This window comes from Enoplosus armatus, chromosome 18 (genome assembly GCF_043641665.1).
Source record: "Enoplosus armatus isolate fEnoArm2 chromosome 18, fEnoArm2.hap1, whole genome shotgun sequence".
NCBI classification, from domain to species: Eukaryota; Metazoa; Chordata; class Actinopteri; order Centrarchiformes; family Enoplosidae; genus Enoplosus; species Enoplosus armatus.
Window position 1 is genome coordinate 19,471,925 of NC_092197.1, and position 22,709 is coordinate 19,494,633.

Here is a 22,709-nt window from a genome sequence, read left to right on the forward strand (position 1 = left end):
CGAGAGGATTTGCCGCTTTTCTTTGACATGTATGGTTGTAAAGTGAATGCCTTTTGGGTTTTGAGCTTTTGGTCGAACGAAACAAGACATTTGACGTCACCGTAGGCTCTCGGGAGTTGTGATGGGCATTTTGTCGCTACTTTTGGACGTTTCATAGACTAAACACATCCAAAAAATAATCCTTAATGAAAGCAATGGTCAGTTGCAGCCCCATTGTGATGGATTAATTAAAGATGTCTATCTCTATGAGTTGATGCTTGTACTGTAGTGAAATAAACTGAAACTACTGACTAACCTGTGGGAGAAATAATACGTGTTAACAGTGATGTAAATGTAAAGGCATTACTTAAACAAATGACCCATCAAGTATCAGATGTCTGGAGATTCTTCCCCAGCACCTGAACATAGCACAAACAGCCACAGTTGCGCCGTAGAAACGCAACTTAACGGCACGAGTGACACGCTTGTTGCTGTTTCTGTTGTTTATTGGTTGTTCGTGTGTGTCTCCTAGGCAACAGGATGTTGTCAAAAAAGGAGGAGGGGAGGGCGTTCAGCAACGGGCCGCTGAGAGACCAATGGGAGAAGAGAGCTCAGAGCATGGCGGACCAGTGCAAACAGGAGGCTGACCGGAAGGAGAAAAGTTCCCTCAAAATGTGAGAGTATTTGATGTGTTTTAGTCGTTATCGTGGCACGATCGTAAGACGACGGTGAGCTTAGCTTAGCATCATACGAAATGTATCTTACCATGCATAAATGTAAAGGATTTCACGGTTTTAAGCACCAAGAAAACTGTCCAGTAGGTCCTGTAGAACCAGTTACTTTTTGAAAATATTGCTCCAACCAAGTTTAGTCCAGTTTTAACTACAGGAGATTGAAAAACTCAGCATTGTGTGAACTTCTTTGGCAACGGCTTGAATGTAATGAACGTTAATTGACATGTAAAAGCTCCGCACTCTAACTTTAAAGGTCCCATATGATGCTCATTTCAGCTCTATATTTTTATTCTGGTAGTCCACTAGAGCAGCTTTGCATGATTCACAGTTGAAAAAAGTCCTTATGTATCTCCTCCTGGCCCTTCATGCAGCCCCTCAGCCCCCCCACCCCCCCTGTCTGAAACAAGCCGTTTTAGACAAACTGAACAACCTCCAAACACTTGAAGAGTAGTTCCTGAGCAGAGCGCTCCAATAACTTAGACAGGCTGAGCGGGTGGATGAGCGTCCCTGTGCTTGGTGGGTGGTGCTGACCTGCTGGGGGGCGTGGCTCACCGTGTAGTTGTGACATCACAACCTTACGTCAAGTCCCGACGGCTCGTTTGAAGGCGCAGTGTCTGAATACGAACGTTTTGATACTTTCCCAGTGTTTATACAGCACCCAGAGCTGCTTTATAATCAAACAAGCCGTGGCCATCTCACTTCCTACAATATGGGACCTTTAATATGTTATTTAAATCTCTGTCACACTGTGGCATACTGACAAAAGGCCGACCAGAGAGAGACCAAGCGATGTGCCCACAGATGGTGAGCTGCCATCTCGCATATCTTTTATTAGATAATGCAATTCTGAAATATAGTTTTGATCAGTTAAATAAGATAGCAAGTAATTCCTGCTGGATTTTATTAGCTGCTCAAGTACACATCACTTTCACATCAACATCGTGTGAGTCAGACAGAAGCGGTACATTAATGTTATTTTTACCCAAATCCTGCATCATAACCGTTTTCAGACAGAAGTGCTGTAAGACTGAATACCTTTGAATAACTGTGTAGGGGGTGAGAACAGACCGTGAACAACCCAAACATCTGCTTCCACTCAGTATAAGTGTGTTTAACTCTGCCACTGCAGTAATAGAAGTGGCGCTTGAGAGTGCAACACATAAATAAGTCGCCAGATTCGTCTATACTTACGTTCTCCACTCATTCTGACAATATGTGAGTTGATTTTATATGGGTTTTTTTGTTTTTTGTTTGTTTCTTTTTTGAATCTGCAGATCTTTCTCAAAGTGGAATTATCACTGGTCACTTGTTTCTGATGGAGACTTCAAGAAGGTCACCAGCGGCCAAGACGAAGCAGAAAAAAACAAGCCGAAAATCAAATTCAAAGTCGTTCCCCCTCCTCCCAAACCCAAACCTGAGCCTCCTCCGCCGCCGCCTCCCAAGAAAACACCTTTGCCCAAATCTTGCAGACCAAAGCGCAAAGTAGAGGTGGATGTGTTCGGGCTCTGCTGGAAAGAGTCCTGGATGAGCCTGAAGCCTCCAAAGTATCTTTTCCTGAAGGCCAAAGAGTCGAAAATCAAAATCTTAGGATTCACAACCATAGAACTGACTAACGTCGGGAAATACAAACCAAAGGGGTACGGATCAGAGGCTGAATGGGCGCCTTGCGCTGATGAATGGAGTCACTCCTGGAAACAGGTACTGAGACCGACACAATCTAATGGCTTCACATTAAAAGACACTAAAACCCAGACCATTCGTCAGTTTTCAGAGGGTTCCAGCCATGTTTTGGGCAAAGTGTGTGAGTCAGCTGTCATGGGTTTTGGCCAGTGCTGGGAAGTTTGAGCATTACATTGCCTTGTTGTTTACCTGGGTTCAGATCTCTAAATATATAGAGCGCTTTTAGTGTTTGAGTATATGCTGTTCCGCCCCTTACCCGCACATTCTGTTAGTGTTCCCTGCAACCCTCTAAAGCAACATGCTTTACTTACACCCCAAGGCCCCAAAGCCCCCCAAGCAGTCTCTATTTCTTGGTGTATGGGCTGCAGGTCGACACGTACAGGAAGCGCCGGGAGGGCAGCGAGTATGCACGAGAGCTGGTATCAGCAGCAGCAGCCAAGTCGAGTATACAGGCTTGTAGTACTGAACGGTCTCAGCAGCGAGTGCATACATGTATCTGTAAGTCACCACCCGCACTGCTTAAAGCGAATTAAACTTTGTAATACAGCAAGGCCTCTGTCTTTGCCTGACGTTAGAGTGTGTACTGGAGGCGGTACATACCAATGCCATTACGAATCAAACTCACAAAACACATGGGGACACAGGAACGTTGCAGCCATTGTGATAGTTGAACATGTCATTCTAAAACTGTGGGCATTAATCTGCTTCTGTAACAGTCTCAGTCATTTCTGAATGGCACAGGTAGCGCTAGACCTTTGTTTTTCGGTCTAGTGGGTATAATTACCACAAAGCCGCTATGCTGCCATGTTTCTTTGCAGTTTGAAAATCAGGCGGTGCGTTCGTCCAGTCAGGAGAAGGAAGGGGTTCGTGTTGAGTGACGGAAAGAGCTGTCAATCACCTGTTGCGCATCTGTCTCAAGCTGACTCATCCGTGACCTCCCCAGACCACGAGAGACAACTGTGGGATAGGTACAAAGAGACCAATTTCAACGCTTTGTAAACCACCTTTTGTTTCCGTTGCTCTTGTTTCCAGGTGAAGAGTCCAGCCCTGTTGGAGTGCTCCGCAGAAAAACAACTCCAGTGGGAGATTCTTTTCAAAAGAAAACTGCTTTGCAAAGCTGAGGTAGAGGCGTACTCTCTTCCTGTCTGGGCCGGCACTTGGAAGTTCATTAACTTTCCCTTCAGACAGCAGAAACGGGACTGGGATCGTATCTGGCCTGATTACCGCCAAAGCCTCAGCAACAAGTTTGACGAAGTACAACAACTAGAGGAGGAGGTGGGGATCAACATCATTGCAATTACTGTTTTCTTGTTATTTCTTGCTCTTTGCAACTTTGTTGGCCATATAGAAGCAAATTAAGACAGGAAATACTGACCGAGATATATGTCAGGTCAGAGGCCAGATGCTACATGACCACTGGGCTACCAGGACAGCCATTTTGATTTTGGTTTTGAGAAATGCATGTTGTGATTGTCAAACAGGAGGAGCCCTCAGGCTGGGAGGATTCATGGAGACTGTCCGGTGCCGAGCTCGAACAAAGCGACACCACGGACGACGAGAAAACACAAACCGCCAGCTCCTTCAGCGCTGAAACCACAGTAATGGTGAGGATAAACGACGTGTTCCTGCCCGGGTGGAGTCACTCCTGGCTGCTCTCGGCAGCTCCTCTGGAGGAAGAACGAGACTGTCGCGAGAACTGGAGCTCCTGCTGGCAATACAGGCAGCAAATCAGGTGGGTTGGTGTTGGTTGGCGTCCCATGATTAAGGTCCTCTCAGGCATGCAACCCGTTAATCTGATGGCAAGTCATGACAACAATCTTACCAGGTCGGACCGGCTACTGTAACGTATCACTATATATATACCCACAGTCCACCCACACAAGTGTTTTCACTGGAGGTCTAATCAGACAAGGTAACTGAAAACACCAGTAACTAGTAACCATAAATGTTGAATAGATGTAGTGGATTTAAAAGCATATATTGTAAGTCAAACTGTGACAATCTGCCCAAATTAAGTTATTCCTTGCTCCTCCAGTCCTTATGTTAGTAATACCTCCCCCCTCCCCCCTTCCCCAAATACTTTTGTGGTAATGAAATGCACTAAAAGCAACTTTTTGGTGAGCATTGTGTGGCCTAAAATGTCAGCAAAGTGCCATTAAATTGAATTCAGGGCCCAAAATGTATTACAATATTACCTCTCTTACACAAAATGTGTAATGAGAACACACTTTATGTTCATGATACCACATTTCCCAAATGTGCTGATGCACTTTATCGGCAAGAAATTAATTCAGTGACACAAAAGCTCAGTCCAGTGTTTATAAACAGAACATTTGAAAGAAACATATTGATGCTTTTGTGCTTTTGTTGAGAAGTTAACAATATAGCTAGATGCTTAAAATGAAAATAAAGAAGTTAGTACACTATACACATGTAGTCATAATGATATTCATGAAATCTCAAAAGCAGACATTAAAACTGTCTCTGAGCTGACATCAAGTTACATCATCATCATCATCATACATGTCAGCGGCAATAATATACAGCTGGCACCGCATTTTGCTGCTAGTTTGTCATTACTGATACTAATTATCAAATCACAAGTAATCCGTAATCAGTTGGCGGGCACGGTGCTTTGATTTAATACCACAATAGCAAATAATGAGGAACTTCGTCCTCTCTTACATTCAATAATCTAAATCGGTTAATGTCCTTTTACTGGAAAATAGTGGGAACTCGTCCACGGACAGATGTAACTTTTTTTGACACATTCAAGGTCCCTCTGCATCTCTTCAACAGCGAATTTAGTTGTTTGCTCAGTTGTCATGGCTCTGATGAAGGCTGTGAGATGGCGGTTTAAAAACCCTGGAGATGTGCTACTCGCAAGGCCAAGAGTGAATTTTCATGCTGAAATGTTTTACCATCCATCAAACCGATCTGATCAAAATAAAACCCAAACTACGACTGTGTCCACAGGTGGTGCAAGGCTTCGCTGGAGTCCCATCATCGACACGGCGCCATGCTGACTAGGAGACGTAACGCCACAAACCTCCTCCTCACATCGCTGCTGGACGAGGACGCCACAGATAACACAGGGTGGACGGGGGCCTGGAAGACTCCTAAAGGATGGATCAAACCAGAGGAGGACGAAGTGAACGAAACGCAGGAGAAGGGAGAAGTGGAGGAGGCGGTGGATGACACAGAGGAGGAGGAGGAGGAGGAGGAGGAGGATGAAGGAGTTGAAAATGAGGAGGATGAAGAAGTAGATGAGGAAGAGGAGGAGGAAGACGTTGATGAAAATGAGGAGGACAAAGAAGCCGACAAGGAGGAGAGCAAGAAAGAAGCACACAAGCAGAAGGAAGACAAAGAAATTAACAAGGAGGACGAGGATGAGGGAGTAGATGAGGAGGAGGAGGAGGAGGACGAGGAGGAGGAGGAGGAGGAGGAGGAAGAAGAGGACAAAGGAGTGCACGAGGAGGAGGACGCAGGAAAGATGAACAAGGAGGATGAAGCATGTAAGGAGGAGGAGGAGGACAAAGATGTGGATAAGGAGGAGGAAAGCGAGGAAGAAGACGACGAGGACAAAGAGGTACATGAGGGAAAGGAGAAGGATGAAGACAATGAAGTGCATGAGGAGGAGGACGTGGAGGAAGAGGAGGAGGAGGAGGAGGAGGCAGAACATAAGGAGGAGGGGGGCAAAAACATAAACCAAAATGGTGAGGAGGATGAAGATGAAAAAATAGACAAGGAGGACGAGGAAGAAGCAGATGAGGAGGAGGACAAAGAAGTTGAGGAGGAGGAAGAGGAGAATGAAGAAGTACACGAGGAGGACAAAATAGCAAACGAAAAGGAAGAGGAGGATGAGGTAGACAAGGAGAAGGAGGACGAAGAACAAGACGAGAATGAGGACAAACACGTGGAGGAGGAGAAACACAAAGGTGTGGACGAGGAAAAGGAGGACGAAGAAGTCGAGGAGGAGGAGGATGAAGTAGACAAGGAGGAGGAGGACGAAGAAGAAGAGGAGAATGAGGACAAACACGTGGAGAAGGCAGAGGAGAAATACAAAGTTGTGGACGAGGAAAAGGAGGACGAAGACGTCGAGGAGGAGGAGGAGCAGGAGGAGGAGGATGAAGTAGACAAGGAGAAGGAGGACGAAGAAAAAGACAAGAATGAGGACAAAAATGTAGAGGAAGAGGAGGAACAGAAAGGTGTGGACAAGGAAAAGGAGGACAAAGAAGTCGAGGAGGAGGAGAAGGAGGAGGATGACGACGACGACGAGGACGACGACGAGGACGACGAGGAAGAAGTTAATGAAAAGGAGGAGAATGGAGTAAAAGAGGAGGAGGATGAAGAAGTAGACAAGGAGGAAGACTTAGACAAAGAAGTAGACAACGAGGAGGAAGAGGAGGACGGAGGACTAGACGAAAAGGAGGACAAAGTAGTGAAAATTGGAGAAGTAGATGAAGAGAAAGATAGTGTAGATACGGGGCAGGGGGATGAAGAGATAGAAGACGAGGATGAAGAGGATGAAGAGGATGAAGCAGACAGAGACCAGGGGAAAGAAGTAGGCACTAAAGAAGATGAAGAGGAGGAGAATGAAGAAGGGGACGAGGAAGAGGAGGATGACATAAACGTAGGCAGTGAGGAGGAGGAGGAGGAGGGTGAAGAAGCAGACGAGGAGGAGGAGGAGGAGAGTGACGATGCTGGAATAGAGGAGGTGGTCAAAACTGAGGAGGGCGATGACCATGAGGAAGAGGAGAACATCAAAGTAGACGACAAGGAGCCGATCGAGCCCAAAGCTGACGTCCCGCTCCATCTGCAGTTCCACAAACCCAACATCTCCTTGTCCTCCTGGAAGCAGTCCTGTGTGGTGGCCGTAGCTCACAGAGGAGGAGATGAGGACGCAGAGGGGGAGGTGGGGGAGGAGGGGGAGGAGGCGGGGGAGGAAGAGGGGTGGCGGACCTGGAGGGAGTCGTGGAGGATCTGCCGCTGGAAGAAGCCGGACGTGGACGAGGTGGACTATTTCCCCGCCGAGCACCGGAGTCAGAGACACATGGGGGTGATGCACGAAGAGGACGGTATGCCGAGGAGCGAATGGAGGCTGAGCTGGAAGATGGCCAAGGCCGCAGCGCAGGATGCAAACACAGAGGAAGAAGAGGAGGAGGAGGAGGAGGAAGAAGAGGAAGAGGACCGCTGAGATGTTCTGATGGTACATTGACGTTTTCAAAAATTGCTGGACCCCCCTGAGCGGTAAAGTCATCGTCCACAGCGTAAAGACGTAAAGACTCCTTACAGGGGCGGACGAGGGTATCCCAGCCGTGAATACTAGTGCGACTACTAGTGTTGCTCATCATTTCTTTATCTATTGCTTTATTTAACCACACACTTTGAACACAGTTGTCATTGTGCACGACTCCAAATGATTGACAGTTGTTGTTTTTTATTTTGTTTTCTTATTTGTGTGATTCAACCCATTGGATAGAACGCAAGCCCGTTCGGAGTGTACAGGTGGCACAGGCCAGTTGACGCCCGCAACAATGGATGGAAACAATCCGAGAGGCGGGGAGGAGGAACGGTACGTGTCGAGGCTGAATCCGGCACACCAGAGGGTCCCCCCCCCTCACGTTGTCTGGGATGCAGACGAAGTCCTCTGGCCATGAGCCAGCACAAAGACGTGATGCCGAGGCAGAGTGAGGCCCTCCGTCCACTTTGACTTAGCAGTTGCGGAACATTTCAGAGTTTCCACAAACCTCAAACCACTGGAAAAGGTTTGAATACGCCAGATGTACGAAAAGGAATACCTGTCCTTGGAACAGAGACTTCCAAGGACGAATCAGGCGACTACAACGCTGAAGTTGAACATGTTTATCCGTGTAACCTCACTGCCGCCTGGTGACCGTGGTTAAATGGGATTCTTGTAGCAATTGCGTGTGACTTTGTGTAAGATGGTAGTTAGTATGTGGAGGATCAAACTAACTGGTTGGGGTGGTTTATTAGCAGTATTGAATTTACGCTTCTGATGGCGAAGTAGTTAGAAAGATTAGAACTGTGCTCTGACGCTCTGATGTGTAAACCCCATTGCGCACCGTTTTTATGTTTTTGATCACTATTAATTTGACCATAGTGATGGGAGGTATGTGACTGCTGCGCGTGACACACCGAATGACATAGTTCCATAGGAGTAGAGGAAACCGCGTTTCTCCTCAGACCGAAGGAAAGGACGCTAACCAAGAGGTTTCCAGCAAGTTGGGGCGCGAAAGACCGCCTCTTCCGCCTCCAACAACCCTGACCCTAACCCTGGCGGTAAAGTTTATTTGTGTAGAAAGGACGTTTAGCAGAGCTGCTTTCCCGACTCCAGCCACCAGTCTACGGGTCAAGACTCGTCGCGTACAGGGCCTCCTTGCCGGCTGCCAAGAATGATGACCACCGTGACTCAACTTTCTCTCGCCACCACCGTGCTCCAGCGGGCAGCGCCAGTCTAGGGAGTCTCAGGAAATGAAACTGCGGCTGAAGCGGCAGTTTTGCAGGGTCCCTCCTGGGAGACCTCGTCCGAAACCAACCTGCGAAAGTAGGCAGAAATCCAATCTGCTGCTGTGATAAAGATGTCGGACAGCGCTCTGAATGTCAAATTTAGGTCCTGGAGAAGTTGGATTAGTAATTTAGAGTCCATTCGTTCCCTGTTTTGTCTGAAATCACATACTCCTTTTCACTATCGCCAAATGGAATAATCATTTTTAATGGCCATTCAAACCACCCATTGCCTGGATGTATTTGATTCTGACTTCTGACTTCAACATTACGCTATAAATAAATGTGTCATTTATCACCGTGTTTTTGTCTGTGAGAGATTTTCTCAGCTGTTTATTTCTCTGCAACCTTAGACACCAGCCAGCGATAGGCCCGTAATTACAAGTCGAAAGGGGATCCCCACAGCAACAGCCGACTCCCAAACACTTGGAAGCAACACGGAAATGCATCCACACCAAATATATCCTTTGCTCCGGGTGGTTTGAGAAATCTGATCATTCTCATAACATGAAATTTGGGGGGACAGATGTAACGTCCCAAGAAGGAGCCATACCCTCAACCCAACCAAGGAAGTCAGCCATTTTGTTTTGGGGGCGGGGGGCAGCTGCACACGTGCTTTTGTTGACAAGTTGAAGGTTTTGGATTTGGAAAAATACTGAGAACACCGAGCTAGACCCATACATAATGCTGCTTTAATCAGATCAACTTCAAATGTGGGCAGTGCGATCTAAAGGCCCTTTCGTCACGCGACGTTGCCGTGGTGTGGTGGCCATTTTGCGGGTTTCACCATGAAAAGCGGGAAGTTGTTGTAACTTGTATGCACATTGTCCAATCTGCCCCAAACTTCACATGTTTGATAAGTGCCTGAAGACATCTACCTGTCAAGAAATGGAACCGCGACCAAGGTACGTTTTTTTAACCGTTTGTTTACAACAAAAAACGCTGTCGCATTACTTTATAATCCATGCAAACATTTTTTTTTTTATTGTCATTGTAGGTCATAAAACAAAATGATGTGCGGCACCTGTCAGAAAGATCATAACAATAGATTATTATTCAATTATAATCAATTATCAAAGACTAAAGCCATCATTAATTAATATTACCACTGCCATTACTTTATATCTCTATGTATTTTCTCTCGTGCTTCCTCATGGTGGGAGATAACGGTGTCGACCTGCTCCATATGAAAATTATGGCCTGTGATCGTAACGTAGCCCTAATGTCCAACATGGTCATAGAACACCCGCATGTGAAAATGAAAATGCTGTTGTGGAATTACATTTTCATTTTCAAGTTTACATTATCATTTTAATATAGTCCCTTACAGGCTTCCATAGCCAGTCGAACGGCATTCCAGTGCTAGCGCCAGTATTTTTGCCAGAGATTATAAACTCATGTTTATCAATTAGGGTTTTATTTTGAAGGTCTTGACCAGAAGTGCCGCTTTGCAATCTTGCTTTGACTTGCCAAAATCCAGGACAGCCCAGCCTCTTTCTGAACCTCTCTCATCGTGCAGCATTACTCGGGAGTCTCCACCACAGAGTCGCCACTCTCACAATGAAGCCTGATCTGAAGCTCCTTTTTGTCATCTTCAGTGCTGTTAAGGTCACTCTCCCTCGGGAACATTGTCCAACTCATTGCCGCTGTGACTGGGACATCCACAGTGTGTCATGTTTCGGAGCTGAGGTCATGCCTGTCTTCCACTCCGGCACACAGGAGGTGTAAGTAACCACATTCTTTCAGCGCTGATTTCAGCTTGTGACTCATTCATTGTATTAAGTCCCAAGACTGTTTATTTCTGTTTCAGGTGGCTTGTGGGAACAAAACTGTCTTCTATTCCTCAGAATGCCTTTGCCAACTTGGCCAACATTTCTCACATGTAAGACCCCCCAACACTAACCATTTCCTTTCATACCAGCATAATTGGAAAAAACAGAATGTCAATACTAAAACTAGCAGAGAAAGCACTCATAAAGCTCCACCAAGGCGGCACAATCCATCATGTTTATTGTATGGTAATAGAAAATGTTGACGGCAAAAATTACAAGTATCATTCTATATACTTTCCAGTGGCCCTGCGACCTCTTGGAGTCCAGTTTCTGTATGCTTCAGAATAAAACACAATAATATAAAATGCTTTGTGAATGTGACCCAGTGTTACTCAATACACAAAACCCCAAGTAAACTGGAGCCATAAACCGCTGTACCAGAAATACAGATTTTTGTTGACGATGCATGAAATAAGGGACTTGTCTCCGCTCAAGTAGGTGGCAGCAAGGGAGGCCATAACAAAGGAGGGATGGGGTATATAATTGTACAGTTAACACATAAATCCAATCAATAATAAATGAGCAAGCAAAGAAAATAAACAATGTGGGGCTAGACTGCACTCTCAGGGAGGTTAGTGTAGAGTTTTGCGTAAAAAGAGGACAAAATATGCAGGAAGGTTATGAATAAACCACCACTACAAACCCTGCAACAGTCAAATTTACCTACGCACCGCTACTCTACCACTCCGCCCCCACCTTTAACAGAAAGCCCCACAAGAAAAATAAAGTAGAAAATGGCCCATTCCGGCTGAAAAAAATATGAATAGACCCCAATTGAACGCACTTCACACACTGCTGCTTGCGCCTGGTGTAGCCAGTTTCATTGACCGCGGTGGAGGCCTAGCATTCAATGTGGCCCGTCTTCTGACGTGATCCGCCCGGACCCCAATACCGAAATACCCGTGCCCCTAAAATCTAAAAAGGACTGTCTGCTGTCGTACCTCTCAGCCAAATGGCAATCTGAAATCATTCAGATTAGGGCATTATAACGAAGGGTGAGGGCTGTTCTCTGGAGTTGTACTTTTGTTGTGCTTTACCTGTTTGCGCTTTTTCAGATCCATCTCTGATGATGACACTTTGAGGTATCTTGAGAGGCACTCTTTCCACAACCTGTCCAGGGTCACCCACATGTACGTAACCTTCGAGCAGTGCAACTTGATTGTGATGCGCAGTTCCGTGCAATTGGTATAAAACACACATTTCATACATTTGTAATGAGTTTGTTCTTTCAACACTGTTCAGAGAGAGACTCTTAGACACAGCAGGGGCTTTTGTTAGCCCAGGAAGGACCCCCCCCCCCCCCCCCCCCCCAACAACCCACAGTAACTCAGAGACAAAGAAACAAACGATTAATATAACAAATTAGCGATCAAACAAACTGTGATGTTAATTGGTTTAAGTTGGTGTTGACCGCAAATCAAATGAGCTGCGCAGGTTTACAAAACTAATGAGGCGAGAGAGTGTGAACTGGGATTTTTATTACCCTGGGTGGCCGTGGCCATCACGCTATATGCTATTAGCCGGACTCACAGGGCGTAGGCCGTCGGGATCAGCCTGCCATTGGCCGACTATCCTGGGCTCAGCTCCGCCCCAAGACGACTGTGATTGGTTTAAAGAAATACAAACCAGCCAGAGCGTAAATCCAGGTGCAAAGGAATGAAGTAATTCCAGTAATGTATATATGTGTTGTATGTCCCAATTATGCGCTTATGCACTTTTATTCATTTATTTTTGTTAGATAGTAGGGTGTAGCAAATTGCCGTCTAAAAATCATATGAGAAGTTGCAAAGTTGTCAATCGCCGCTTAGAGTCAAAATTGTGATTTACTGTGTCAATACTATGAAATACTAAAGTGTGTGTGTGTGTGTGTGTGTGTGTGTCCAATAGACAACTCACTGGCATCAAAACGCTGTCACACATTCACCAAGAGGCATTTAAGGATCTGCCTAATTTACAGTACCTGTAAGTGAAATTTCATTTCCTTATTTATTTATTTATTTATTTATTTATTTATTTATAGTCCAAGCGTGTCGTAGCTCATCACATGTTCACAAGAAAACAATGTGAAAGTTCTATAAGTGGCAGCTGACATTTCTCACGCGATGCTGATGTGTTTCGACACAGTGGCATTACCAACACAGGCCTCGCCTCCTTTCCTGAGCTTCAACACATTCAGTCCAGCCAAGAGGATTTCATTTTGTATGTAGCATTCAAATATACCTAACTGCAATGTCTTCTCTTGCATTCTGAACTGGTCTGAAATGTGTCCTCTCTTTTTTTTTTTCTCGGCAGGGAGATAGTGGAGAATGTCTTCATACGAGTCATACCTCCAAATTCTTTTGCTGGAATATCTGAGAGTGATCTGACCGTGTGAGTAGGATTTGGTTGAGCAACGGCTCAAGTGGTTTTAGGTTTTTGCTCAATTTCCCCCCTGATGTCTAGTAATTTCTTTTTCTTTTTTATCCAGGCTTTTAGTCAAGGCACTGTCACACCAGAATTAGAGAGTGAAGTATGAACGTTACGTAGGCAAAAAGTTCAAATGTGCAAAAGCGAAAGAGAAAGAAAGAAGTATAGGCGTATATTGCTGCCGAAAGCCAAGCGATCAAAAAATCTGAAGACGAGGGCTATTAGTTACATCACGTATCACCGTATGTATGAAATTTCGGTCCCACAATGATATTATTATTGTAGCATTAGGAGACATGATGGTAGTTGTGTGATTTTTGACTCCACACAGCAGCAGGTGTTCCACAATTTCACAAGTACACATGGAACAAAGTCTCTAAAAAAAAAACGTAGTGAACTGAACATTCACGGGATCTTTTGCCTTTCTTTTTGTTTTTGTTTTTTTTAGCATGCTGAATAGCAATGGCGTGAAAGAGATCCAGCGCTACGCCTTCAATGGGAGCCGCCTGGAGGAAGTGTACGTCACCCTGAAACATTCAGCAAAGCTGTTAACACACGGTTACATGCAACTCCTGGTCTCTTTATTAATGAACGTGTTTGTGAATTGCTGCTGTGTTCGTCAAAGTGTTCTGGGTGTATTGCATACGTCTTGTCCACATTGCTTTGGCCCCTCATGTCGTCTCCGTTTCTCCAGGTATCTTCACCGGAATGTGGATTTGGAGCGCATAGATGAATTCGCATTTCATGGCGTGATTCGCGGGCCGACTCACTTGTGAGTGACTGAAATGTGCAGAATCTTCCGTGAGGAGGACTTGGTGTTCTTCTTGAGGAAATAGAGAGAGAGAGAGAGAGAGCATAACTTTACCTTGTGTTGTCTCACGTCAGATGATATCTTCATTTTGCGACTGCAGCACATGCAAGAGGCTGGACGCGAGAACAGCCTCGGCTTTGTGCTCAAATGAATTCGTCTCAACTCTTTGTCTGTCTTTTCCAGAGACCTTTCAGAAACCAAGGTTGGCTCTTTGCCTTCAATGGGTATGGAGACCATTGAAAAGCTCCAAGCTAAAAACACTTGGACCCTCAAAGAGCTGCCCCCCTTTAGAGCCTTTCTCCACTTACAGAGTGCTGAATTGACCTTCCCGAGCCATTGCTGTGGTCTCAACATGTTGAAAAGGTGGAGAGGGTGAGTAAGAGAATTGAAAGTGTTGGGAAATATTTTCCCACTGCGGCTTCTTTCCCTCGTGTCTTTTGTCCTTTACATGCCAAACTGCCCTCAGGCCCACAGTACAGTGAATGGGCTGGAGCGCTAAACAAAAGCCGGGCCAGTCCGGAGTGATTTCAACTAACTGAAAACAGCTTCTTCTTAACGATGTCATGTTGAAGCATGTTACTGCGAAAAGAAATCCTGTGCAGTGTTGATCTCTCGTAGTCACTTTATTAACAATGTTTTGGTCCTCGTGACCTTCATCAGGTAGGCCTCTGATAGGTGTTTTTTCTTTATACTACTACCTTATAATATTATATATATATATATATACATATATACAGTGCTTAACAAATTTATTGGACCACCTGTCATGTCAATGAGAATACACAAAATATTTTAGAAATCTGTCAAAAACTTGTTTCAAACTGAAAATTGTATTGTTATTTATTAGGCAAATAACAAACTGGAGCAACTAAATAGTCCTTATTCACATATATTAACCAAAAATCTTAATCTTTGTATCTTTGTACGACCTCCTTTGGCCCTGATAACAGCTTGCATTCTTTGCAACCACGAAAACAAATGTTTCTGTTCAGGAATGCGAGTAAATAACTGTAATCTGGCATCTCAATCAAAATAATAATAATGTGCTTTACTATTTTTCTTCTGCTTTTTTGTAAAACAGTAAATTTGAGAATTCATGGATAACAACAATAATTATATTTTAGCATTAAAGATATCATTTTGATTAAAGAGCTTGGCTTGCACATACTGGTGGATTAACCATTACAGAGACATCAGCAATACTGTTCATTTAGGGCAGCGGGGGCAAACACCTTACACTGGGTGGGGGTCTGATACATTTGTTAAGCACTGTATATACAGTATATGACGCAGGTGCTGTCTATGATTATTATCGGATGACTGACACATCGTCAACAACGTGACTACAAGTGATGATGACGGTTTTTATTTCAACATCCGCATGCATCTGAAGTTCATTCTCTGACTCACGATTCACAACTCTGATCTGTGTTCAAGCGACTCCGAGGCAGCTCTTTGCAACCTGACCCGGACCGCCTTGGGCAAGCTGCGGGAATCCTCCGCAGCGCTCGCTCGGAGGCATCAAACGGGACACAAAATCCACCAAGAGCTGAAAGGAAGCTCTGGCCTCCCAACCGCTGGCAGCGCAAACCCCGATCATAACGACGGCGGCCCCATTTGCCCGACTGAACGGTCTGAAAGTGAGGGTTTGTTTTATGTGGAGTTACCTACAGAGCCTCTCAATGAAGGTTTTGACTTCGCGCTATGTAATGACCCCGACGCAGATAATCACGGACTCTTGTGCACCCCTCTGCCCGATGCGCTGAACCCCTGCGAGGACGTGGTGAGTCGAGGGTTCCTGAAGGTGTTGGTCTGGGCGGTCAGCCTGTTAGCCGTCTCGGCCAACCTCCTGGTGATGTTCGTCCTGCTGACCAGCCGGCAGAAGCTGTCCGTCACCCGTTTCCTCATTGGCCACCTGGCGTTTGCAGACTTTTGCATGGGGATGTACTTGCTGCTCATCGCATCCGTCGACCTCTACACGCGCTCCCGATACTACCATTATGCTATTGCCTGGCAAACAGGAAGCGGCTGCAGTCTAGCGGGGACGTTGTCGGTGTTCGCCAGCGAGCTGTCCGTCTACACGCTGACTTCGATCAGCTTTCAGCGCTGGCACGCCATCTTCTACGCGATGAGGCCGGACAGGAAAATGAGGTTACGCCACGCCGCCGCGCTGATGCTCGTCGGCTGGCTGCTGTGCGGGATCCTGGCACTGCTGCCGGCGGTTGGCGTGAGCAGCTACCAGAAAGTGAGCATCTGCTTACCCATGGACACCGAGACAACTGCCGCTCGGTCCTACGTGGTCTCTGTCCTCATGGCCAACGTCGTTGCTTTCTTGGTGGTGTGCTCATGTTACCTCCACATCTACTGCATGGTGCACAAGTCACGGCACCGGTCCAGCAGATGCGACACCGCCATGGCCAAACGCATGGCGGTTCTCATCTTCACCAACTTCCTGTGTCTGGCTCCCATTTGCTTCTACGGCTTGTCGGCGGCTCTCCACCAACCGCTGGTGACCTTGACAGACTCCAAGGTGCGACTTCCGCGGCTTTGACGCACGTTCGTTTCCCGTTGAAAACAAAGGCTGACCCGTGTTTGTGTTTCTCTCCACAGGTGCTGCTGGTGCTTTTCTATCCTCTCAACTCTTGTGCGCACCCGTTCTTTTACGCCATCCTGACGAAGGCATTTCACCGAGACATCCTGATGCTGCTGAGCCGGATGGGGCTGTGCCAGCGGCAGGCGCATCTCTATCGAAGCCAGCTTCTCAGCATTACCCCCCACATATACAGAGAGACAATGTCCGCCCCGCAGTCCAGCCCCCACATCCCAAAACGTTCAAGTATGGGAATCACCAGGCCACAAGACGCCCCGAAATTCCTTTTGAAATTTGATTAATACATTTTCATAGCGGTAGATTTCAAAAGCAACGATTGTACTTGTATATAAATGTCCTTGTAAAGACCATTTTGGCCTCTGAGAATTCTTCGTCAATTCATTTCTTCTGTTGGTGACAGCAAAGGTTTAGACGTGAGCTGCGGGGGAAGGGCGAGAGCAGGAGAAAGTAAAGTTCTGTTCCCCGTTTGGGCGCTCCGGTGCATCGAGAATTCAAAGAAGCTCTTGCTCTTCAGTATATTCACTTTAGATTATATATTGTGCTTTTCTTTGTGTGTGAATGCTGCCAACCTCTACTATTCAGAACTCCAAAACCCTTCAACCATTACTAGCTATTGCATATAATTTTGGTTGTAGTTATTCATTTAATGATTAATAGGAGTTCCAAATTGATAGTTTAGTATATCTTACGAGACTGAATCAATTAATTGGCTATTGTTTTCCCTTTTTTAAAGGATGGTACCCCCGAGAGTGAATTTATTGCATGTTAAGTTCTATTATTTTATATAAATATTGATTATTTCTGATAGCCCGAAGCGAGTGTAATCACTCTGGCTCATCTTTTAGTACCGATTAACGTGTTTAACAATATAAAATTGGGGGCGTTTATTGTCGTTATATATTTTGGTGTCCTTTAAGCCGTAATTCCCTTCATTCATATGCCATTCTCAATATGCTTTCGACATTATAATGATATTGAATGAAAAAAATGAATTTTATTTGTATAGTATTTTCAAAACGCAGTTAGAAAGTGCTTTACAGAACAAGACGAAGTCGTACACGCAGTCGAGATATAAGCAACAAAAACATAACTAAAAACATAAGACCTGCTAAATTTCCCTTTAAGGAAGGCTACTGTACTTTAGCGTGCAGTCTGTTAGTTTCTCTCCGTTGTCAGTCACAAAAGCAATGTTTCAGAACTTTTATTGCGCGTTCGTTTGAAGTGCGACATGCTGCAGTCTACAACATGTCTCTAAGGCCGGCGCCTTCTCGCACCATGCTGCTGTAGACTGATTTGTACACCTTCAAAACATCCAGAGCTGAAGGGCGGAGCTTGGGGTCTTCCTTCTTACACTCCTCGTGGATCTGAAAAAGATGGAAGTGGACTAAATCCCCTCCAGGTACCCTTCCCATCAGGAACCATGTCACATCTGGGATCTTCCAGACGTCCGTCCTCTCATCATACTCAGGCATGAGATCGTCGGAAAATGGCTTCCCTTCGTCTCTGAATGGCCACAGCTGCTCCGGGGCCACAAAGTCTCCAGAGAGCTCCCGGTGGCCACATTTCACCAAGGAGCCTCTGGATGGGTCCACCTCAGGCAGCGCGTCCAGGTCGTTCACTACCAGGTGGAAGTCGCTCGTCAGCAGAAACTGGGAGAGCGTTTTCTCCAGGCTGTTGGAGTCACACATGACCCGCCGCCCGGCTGGGCTGTTGTGGAGGTAATGGAGGATGGAGACGTAATCTGTAGCCAGCCTCAGACGGATCTGCCACGTGTTGCGTTGCTGGTACGCCTCTTGCGCGAGAACACCGTCTAAGTTGAGCAGTGAGCCAAGCGGGTGGTGCTCCGTGACCAGGGTGTGGTCTTCGAGGCAGAACCCCACCAACTGCACCACCCGGGGGCCCTGCAGGGCCTGTAACATGGACAGTCCGTGGTGAAAATCCTCCAGGTAATCCGGAGAGGATAATTTGGACAGAGCCACTTTCTGACCCCTCCACTCTGCCAGATAGACCTGGGGAGAGAAAAGTGGATGCTGAGGTCAGTGAATCCTGAGTTAAAGCTGCACATGGGCAATGGACATGGAAGGGAAAAGTGCTTGTGACATCTCACATGTGGCTTTGAACTGAACATTTAGCCCACATAGAAAATACTGAGCTATGTATCGCGCATCTGCATTCAGCCTAAAATGACAGAGATATGATCTTTGGTCCATATCGCCCAGCCCTAAGAGATAGGTGTGCTGTTTTTATTTAAAAAGTAATTTACTGACCGACATCACTGGCTAGCAGAAGTTGGCCCATGGTCAGGCAGGTAAATCAGTCACACAACGAACTAAGTCCGCGTGCAGTGCAAAAGACCATCTACCTTCTTGACGGCTCCCTGGCCGATCAGCTTCAGCTTGCGCACTTCGGCATTTATCTGCGCGCACTGGAGCCACGGGGTGCAGTTTTTCATGGTCGCCATTTTAAAGTGTCGAGGCACACAGCCTACGGGGGAGGACACCAGCTGCTGGTCAGTCTGATACAGGGAGTCCAGATACAGGTAGATCACGGCATTGCTGAGGAGCAGAGCGGCAAGGCACACTGCCACCACGGGAACGCTGTGGGAGATGCTTCTGCTGCTGCTGCTGCTGCTGCTGCTGCTCCGACCCATGGTGAGAGGAGACAGTGATGTCTCGGGGTCCCGGAGTACGCCTGTACGTCACTGCAGCAACGTGAGAAGGCGAACCACTGGAGGTCAGCAAAAGCAAGATTTTCAGGGGGTGTTGAGTTACTCTTTAAGAAGTCAATATTGAGAATACGATCTTTAAAAAGATTTCGAAATGAAATACTGGTAAATATACCAGTGTTAACTGGCGACTTTCAGCCGAATGCGTCTGTTGTCGTAGCTACGGCAGCAGTTGAAAACCGTTACGTTAGCTGTCGTCGTAAATGCCTCAACGTTTGGTTTTTCATCAAAACACACACACACACACACACACACACACACACACAGAGTCTTGTTTGAGGAGGCGTGTCACGTACTAACACCCAGCTGCGCTTTGAACGTTGCTAGTTGTTACGGAATTTGTCGAAAACAGGAAGAGTAACTGTCGTAACTACGGCAACAACGGACGCATTCGGCCGAAAGTCGCCAGTTTTTGACGGGGGTCACTCGTTCAACCGAAACACCGGTTAAGGTGAACGACGGGCAGCCACTGTTTAAGAGAAATGATAACTTCAGCAACATTATTTACCAGCATACCTGCTGCAACGCGGGTTCACATGGTGTTGTGGCGCAGCAGACGCGACGGCAAACCTGTCCACTGCTAGTTGCCCACAGGTACAACACACAACATGTAGTTTTAGCTTGAACAACACTAGCAACCAGTCGCCGGATCAAGAAAAAACGCTTCCTGTCAGATTTCCAGAATAAACGTGTCAGACGTGCAGTTTTCGACTTAAAAAAACAAACACTAAAGTATTATTTTTCCTCCTCGATTTGTGGGAATAGATACATTAATATCACAACCCAGTTCCAGACATCTGAATCACCACCCGTGTTGGTAACAAAGACAACACCCACGCGGTGCGGTGCGCGCGCGTGTAGTTTCCTGTTCGTAGAGACGAAGCTTTTATTCTGAAAAGACAGTGGACGTGTGGTTGTCGCTGACTCCTACTAACGGCACAAACAGGTTGTCACATCAACACAGGCGATAGAGAGACGTCTTACGGCAGCGAACAGGTACCATTTTTAATCTACAAAGCATATCTCTTACATAAAAATGTCGCATGCGAGCGTAAGCCACAATTCAGACATATTCAGTTAAATTCGTCACAGCTCAGATATGATGTTTTACCTGCCAAAACACACACCGACGCACAAGATAGCTAACGTTAGCCACGTACAATACCGACATGACAGCTACCCCTATTACCTACTTAAGCTGGGGGGGGGGGGGGCGCTCTTGTTGCTTTTTATCTTTACAGTGTGCTTGCTTGGATAAAGGTTCTGGTATGTTTATATGCGCCCCTAATGGCGAAGCGCTGACGTTAGTTAAAGATGGCTATCCCCCTTTTGTCGCTTCCGGTTTACTTCAGGCGTGACATCTGTGTATTCGTGGTGAAAGACAAAAATCGTGATTCATTTTGAACGTATTGAAACTGATGCAGCAAAACACGTTTCGTGTTAAGGCCTACTTTTATTTCCACCCTAGCCCATGCAGATGTTTGTTTTCTAACTTATCCCAGTATTAGTATGGCAGTAGTAGCTGGACCTTTGCTTTTATTGGTATTGGCCAGCTGTTACATGAACACGAAACCAACAGTCGTGTCTACCATAATGCTGGAAGGATAAAGGTGGTTAGAAATGAGATCTTTCCTTTTTTCTATTTTGTTTTCTGGAGGAATATGTGATGTGGTCCATGAGTGGGATGAGCCCTGTTTCCATAGTTTCCTCTATCTCCTCAGAGGGCTGTGATGTCAGCACAGCACTGCCCCTTCACACTCCTCCTCTCCCTGTTATTTCCACCTTAGTCTGTTAGCGGCGATGAGTCACCAAGCAAGCTGAATGTCTCAGTGATCCCCCCCCCCCTCTCTTTTTTTTTTGTGCCATTTATAAGCATCCTCCGGGTTTCAAGGTAGCTTGCACGCTTGCATGAGGAAGGCCGGAGCTCCACGGTGGGTAGTGGGCTTGGGAGACATGATAAATACCACGGGACGACATGGATTTGTATACCGTCAAGAGATTTTGCCAGACAATTTATACTGTGGTTGCTCTCAGTTTAATAGCTTCCCATTGTTTTCCCCCTAATCAATGAGCATGACTGATTTGTGTCAACATTTGAGTTTTCTATGATGTTTTGCATTCATGTGATGAAGTTAGACCCTAACCCTTGATTTATTAGCCATTTAATTTGTTGGATTGAACAGTCATTCCCCTGTGGCTGATTTTATCCGTTTATTTTCCAGAAAAGCTACTGTATTGTAATGTATATCAGTATCAAGACTGCATATCCTGTGAGTCTTTGAGGTTTATTTTTGATCTGTTTCTATCATTTACCCAGTCTGCCCAGTCAGACTAATTTAAGAAATGGGAGTATGAGAAAGGGAAAAGTACACAGAGACAGGGAGTTCATCGTTATCATAATAAAGCATGGAAGTACTCTGGTATTAGGTGTGCCTGTCGGTACAGTAAAGCATCCGTTATGTTGATTATTGTTGATGATTTGTGAATGTAACAGTGTAATTATTTGGTAATAGAAGGAAATAGTGCCGAGTTTGTGGAGTGTGGATCACAAATGAGTATATTGTTCTGTAGCATTGCAATGTGTGTTACATGTGTAATGGGTGGGTGGGCGTGGGGGTGCATGTACTTGGAAAATCATTTTTTTACCACCATATTATACAATATTCATACATACAGACGGGGAAATGAATGTAATATTCCAATCCTTGAAACAAAAAGTATTGCACACCCTAACTGAAATTTATCCAATACTTGGTGGAGCAGCCTTTGCTTGCAATGACAGATTCAAGGTGCTTCTTTTTCTTCTTCTTCTTCTTCTTCTTCTTCTTCTTCTTCTTCTTCTTCTTCCACACAGACAAACAATTTCCTCGCTGTCTGCGCTCATTTCCTCACACGCTCACGCTGTTTCTGTCGTTGTGTCACATGTCCGCGGTGCAAGCGAACAGCGCACCTGGCTGCTTTATGAGCCAGGGAAAGTAGCACGCGTGGGGTTTTTGTCTGTTAAATGACTGCCTGTTTGCGTGTCACTCGCAGCAGGCTCCGTTAACAAGGGATATGATAGACAGTTTATGAGCCGGGACGCATACATTATGTGCTTTCATGGCGGTGCATTTAAGCGAAACTATCGAACATTCTATTGAACTACTTTCCTATGTCTGACTGAAGCCTGTTCCTAAGGAGCATCTTACGTGAAAGCTCTGTAACCTCGCTCAATGCGCGCCTTAAAAGACAGATAGATGAGATGTGACATCTCAATAATCCCGAACAAAAGGACAGAAGTTTTGATCTTCTTACGTCGTGCTTTTTGGGGGACTTTGTGTTTTCAGATTCACCGATTTTGACTGCAATGGCCTAGTATTAGCAGAGACAACGTTGCATCAAAATCTCCAGGTAGACCATTGGT

General features: G+C 45.8%; 2 protein-coding genes across 2 annotated transcripts; one reads left to right on the plus strand and one right to left on the minus strand.

Moving 5' to 3' along the window:
• The first annotated feature begins 10,481 nt into the window (after positions 1–10,481).
• On the plus strand, positions 10,482–16,929 carry LOC139301465 (thyrotropin receptor-like). Its single transcript, XM_070924865.1, has 11 exons — positions 10,482–10,645; positions 10,732–10,803; positions 11,809–11,883; positions 12,641–12,715; positions 12,878–12,952; positions 13,046–13,123; positions 13,608–13,676; positions 13,854–13,931; positions 14,154–14,342; positions 15,408–16,500; positions 16,581–16,929. The coding sequence occupies exons 1-11, from the start codon at positions 10,482–10,484 to the stop codon at positions 16,860–16,862; spliced, it is 2,250 nt and encodes a 749-aa protein (XP_070780966.1). The 3' UTR covers positions 16,863–16,929.
• A 623-nt stretch (positions 16,930–17,552) lies between these two features.
• Positions 17,553–19,876, minus strand: pomk (protein O-mannose kinase). The gene is made up of 3 exons (XM_070925158.1): positions 19,823–19,876; positions 18,944–19,308; positions 17,553–18,590 (listed from the first exon to the last, which is right to left on the minus strand). Exons 2-3 carry the CDS (start codon positions 19,229–19,231, stop codon positions 17,820–17,822), a joined length of 1,059 nt encoding a protein of 352 aa, XP_070781259.1. The 5' UTR covers positions 19,232–19,308; positions 19,823–19,876; the 3' UTR covers positions 17,553–17,819.
• Between the last annotated feature and the right edge of the window lie 2,833 nt (positions 19,877–22,709).

Excerpts from the sequence above, each read along its gene's own strand:
- LOC139301465 (XM_070924865.1), top strand. The coding sequence starts at position 10,482 with ATGAAGCCTGATCTGAAGCTCCTTTTTGTCATCTTCAGTGCTGTTAAG. Across the intron at positions 10,646-10,731 it reads CACTCCGGCACACAGGAGGT|GTGGCTTGTGGGAACAAAAC; the intron begins GTAAGTAACCAC and ends TTTCTGTTTCAG. Across the intron at positions 16,501-16,580 it reads TGACCTTGACAGACTCCAAG|GTGCTGCTGGTGCTTTTCTA; the intron begins GTGCGACTTCCG and ends TTCTCTCCACAG.
- pomk (XM_070925158.1), bottom strand. The coding sequence starts at position 19,231 with ATGGGTCGGAGCAGCAGCAGCAGCAGCAGCAGCAGCAGAAGCATCTCC. Across the intron at positions 18,591-18,943 it reads GCCAGGGAGCCGTCAAGAAG|GTCTATCTGGCAGAGTGGAG; the intron begins GTAGATGGTCTT and ends TTCTCTCCCCAG.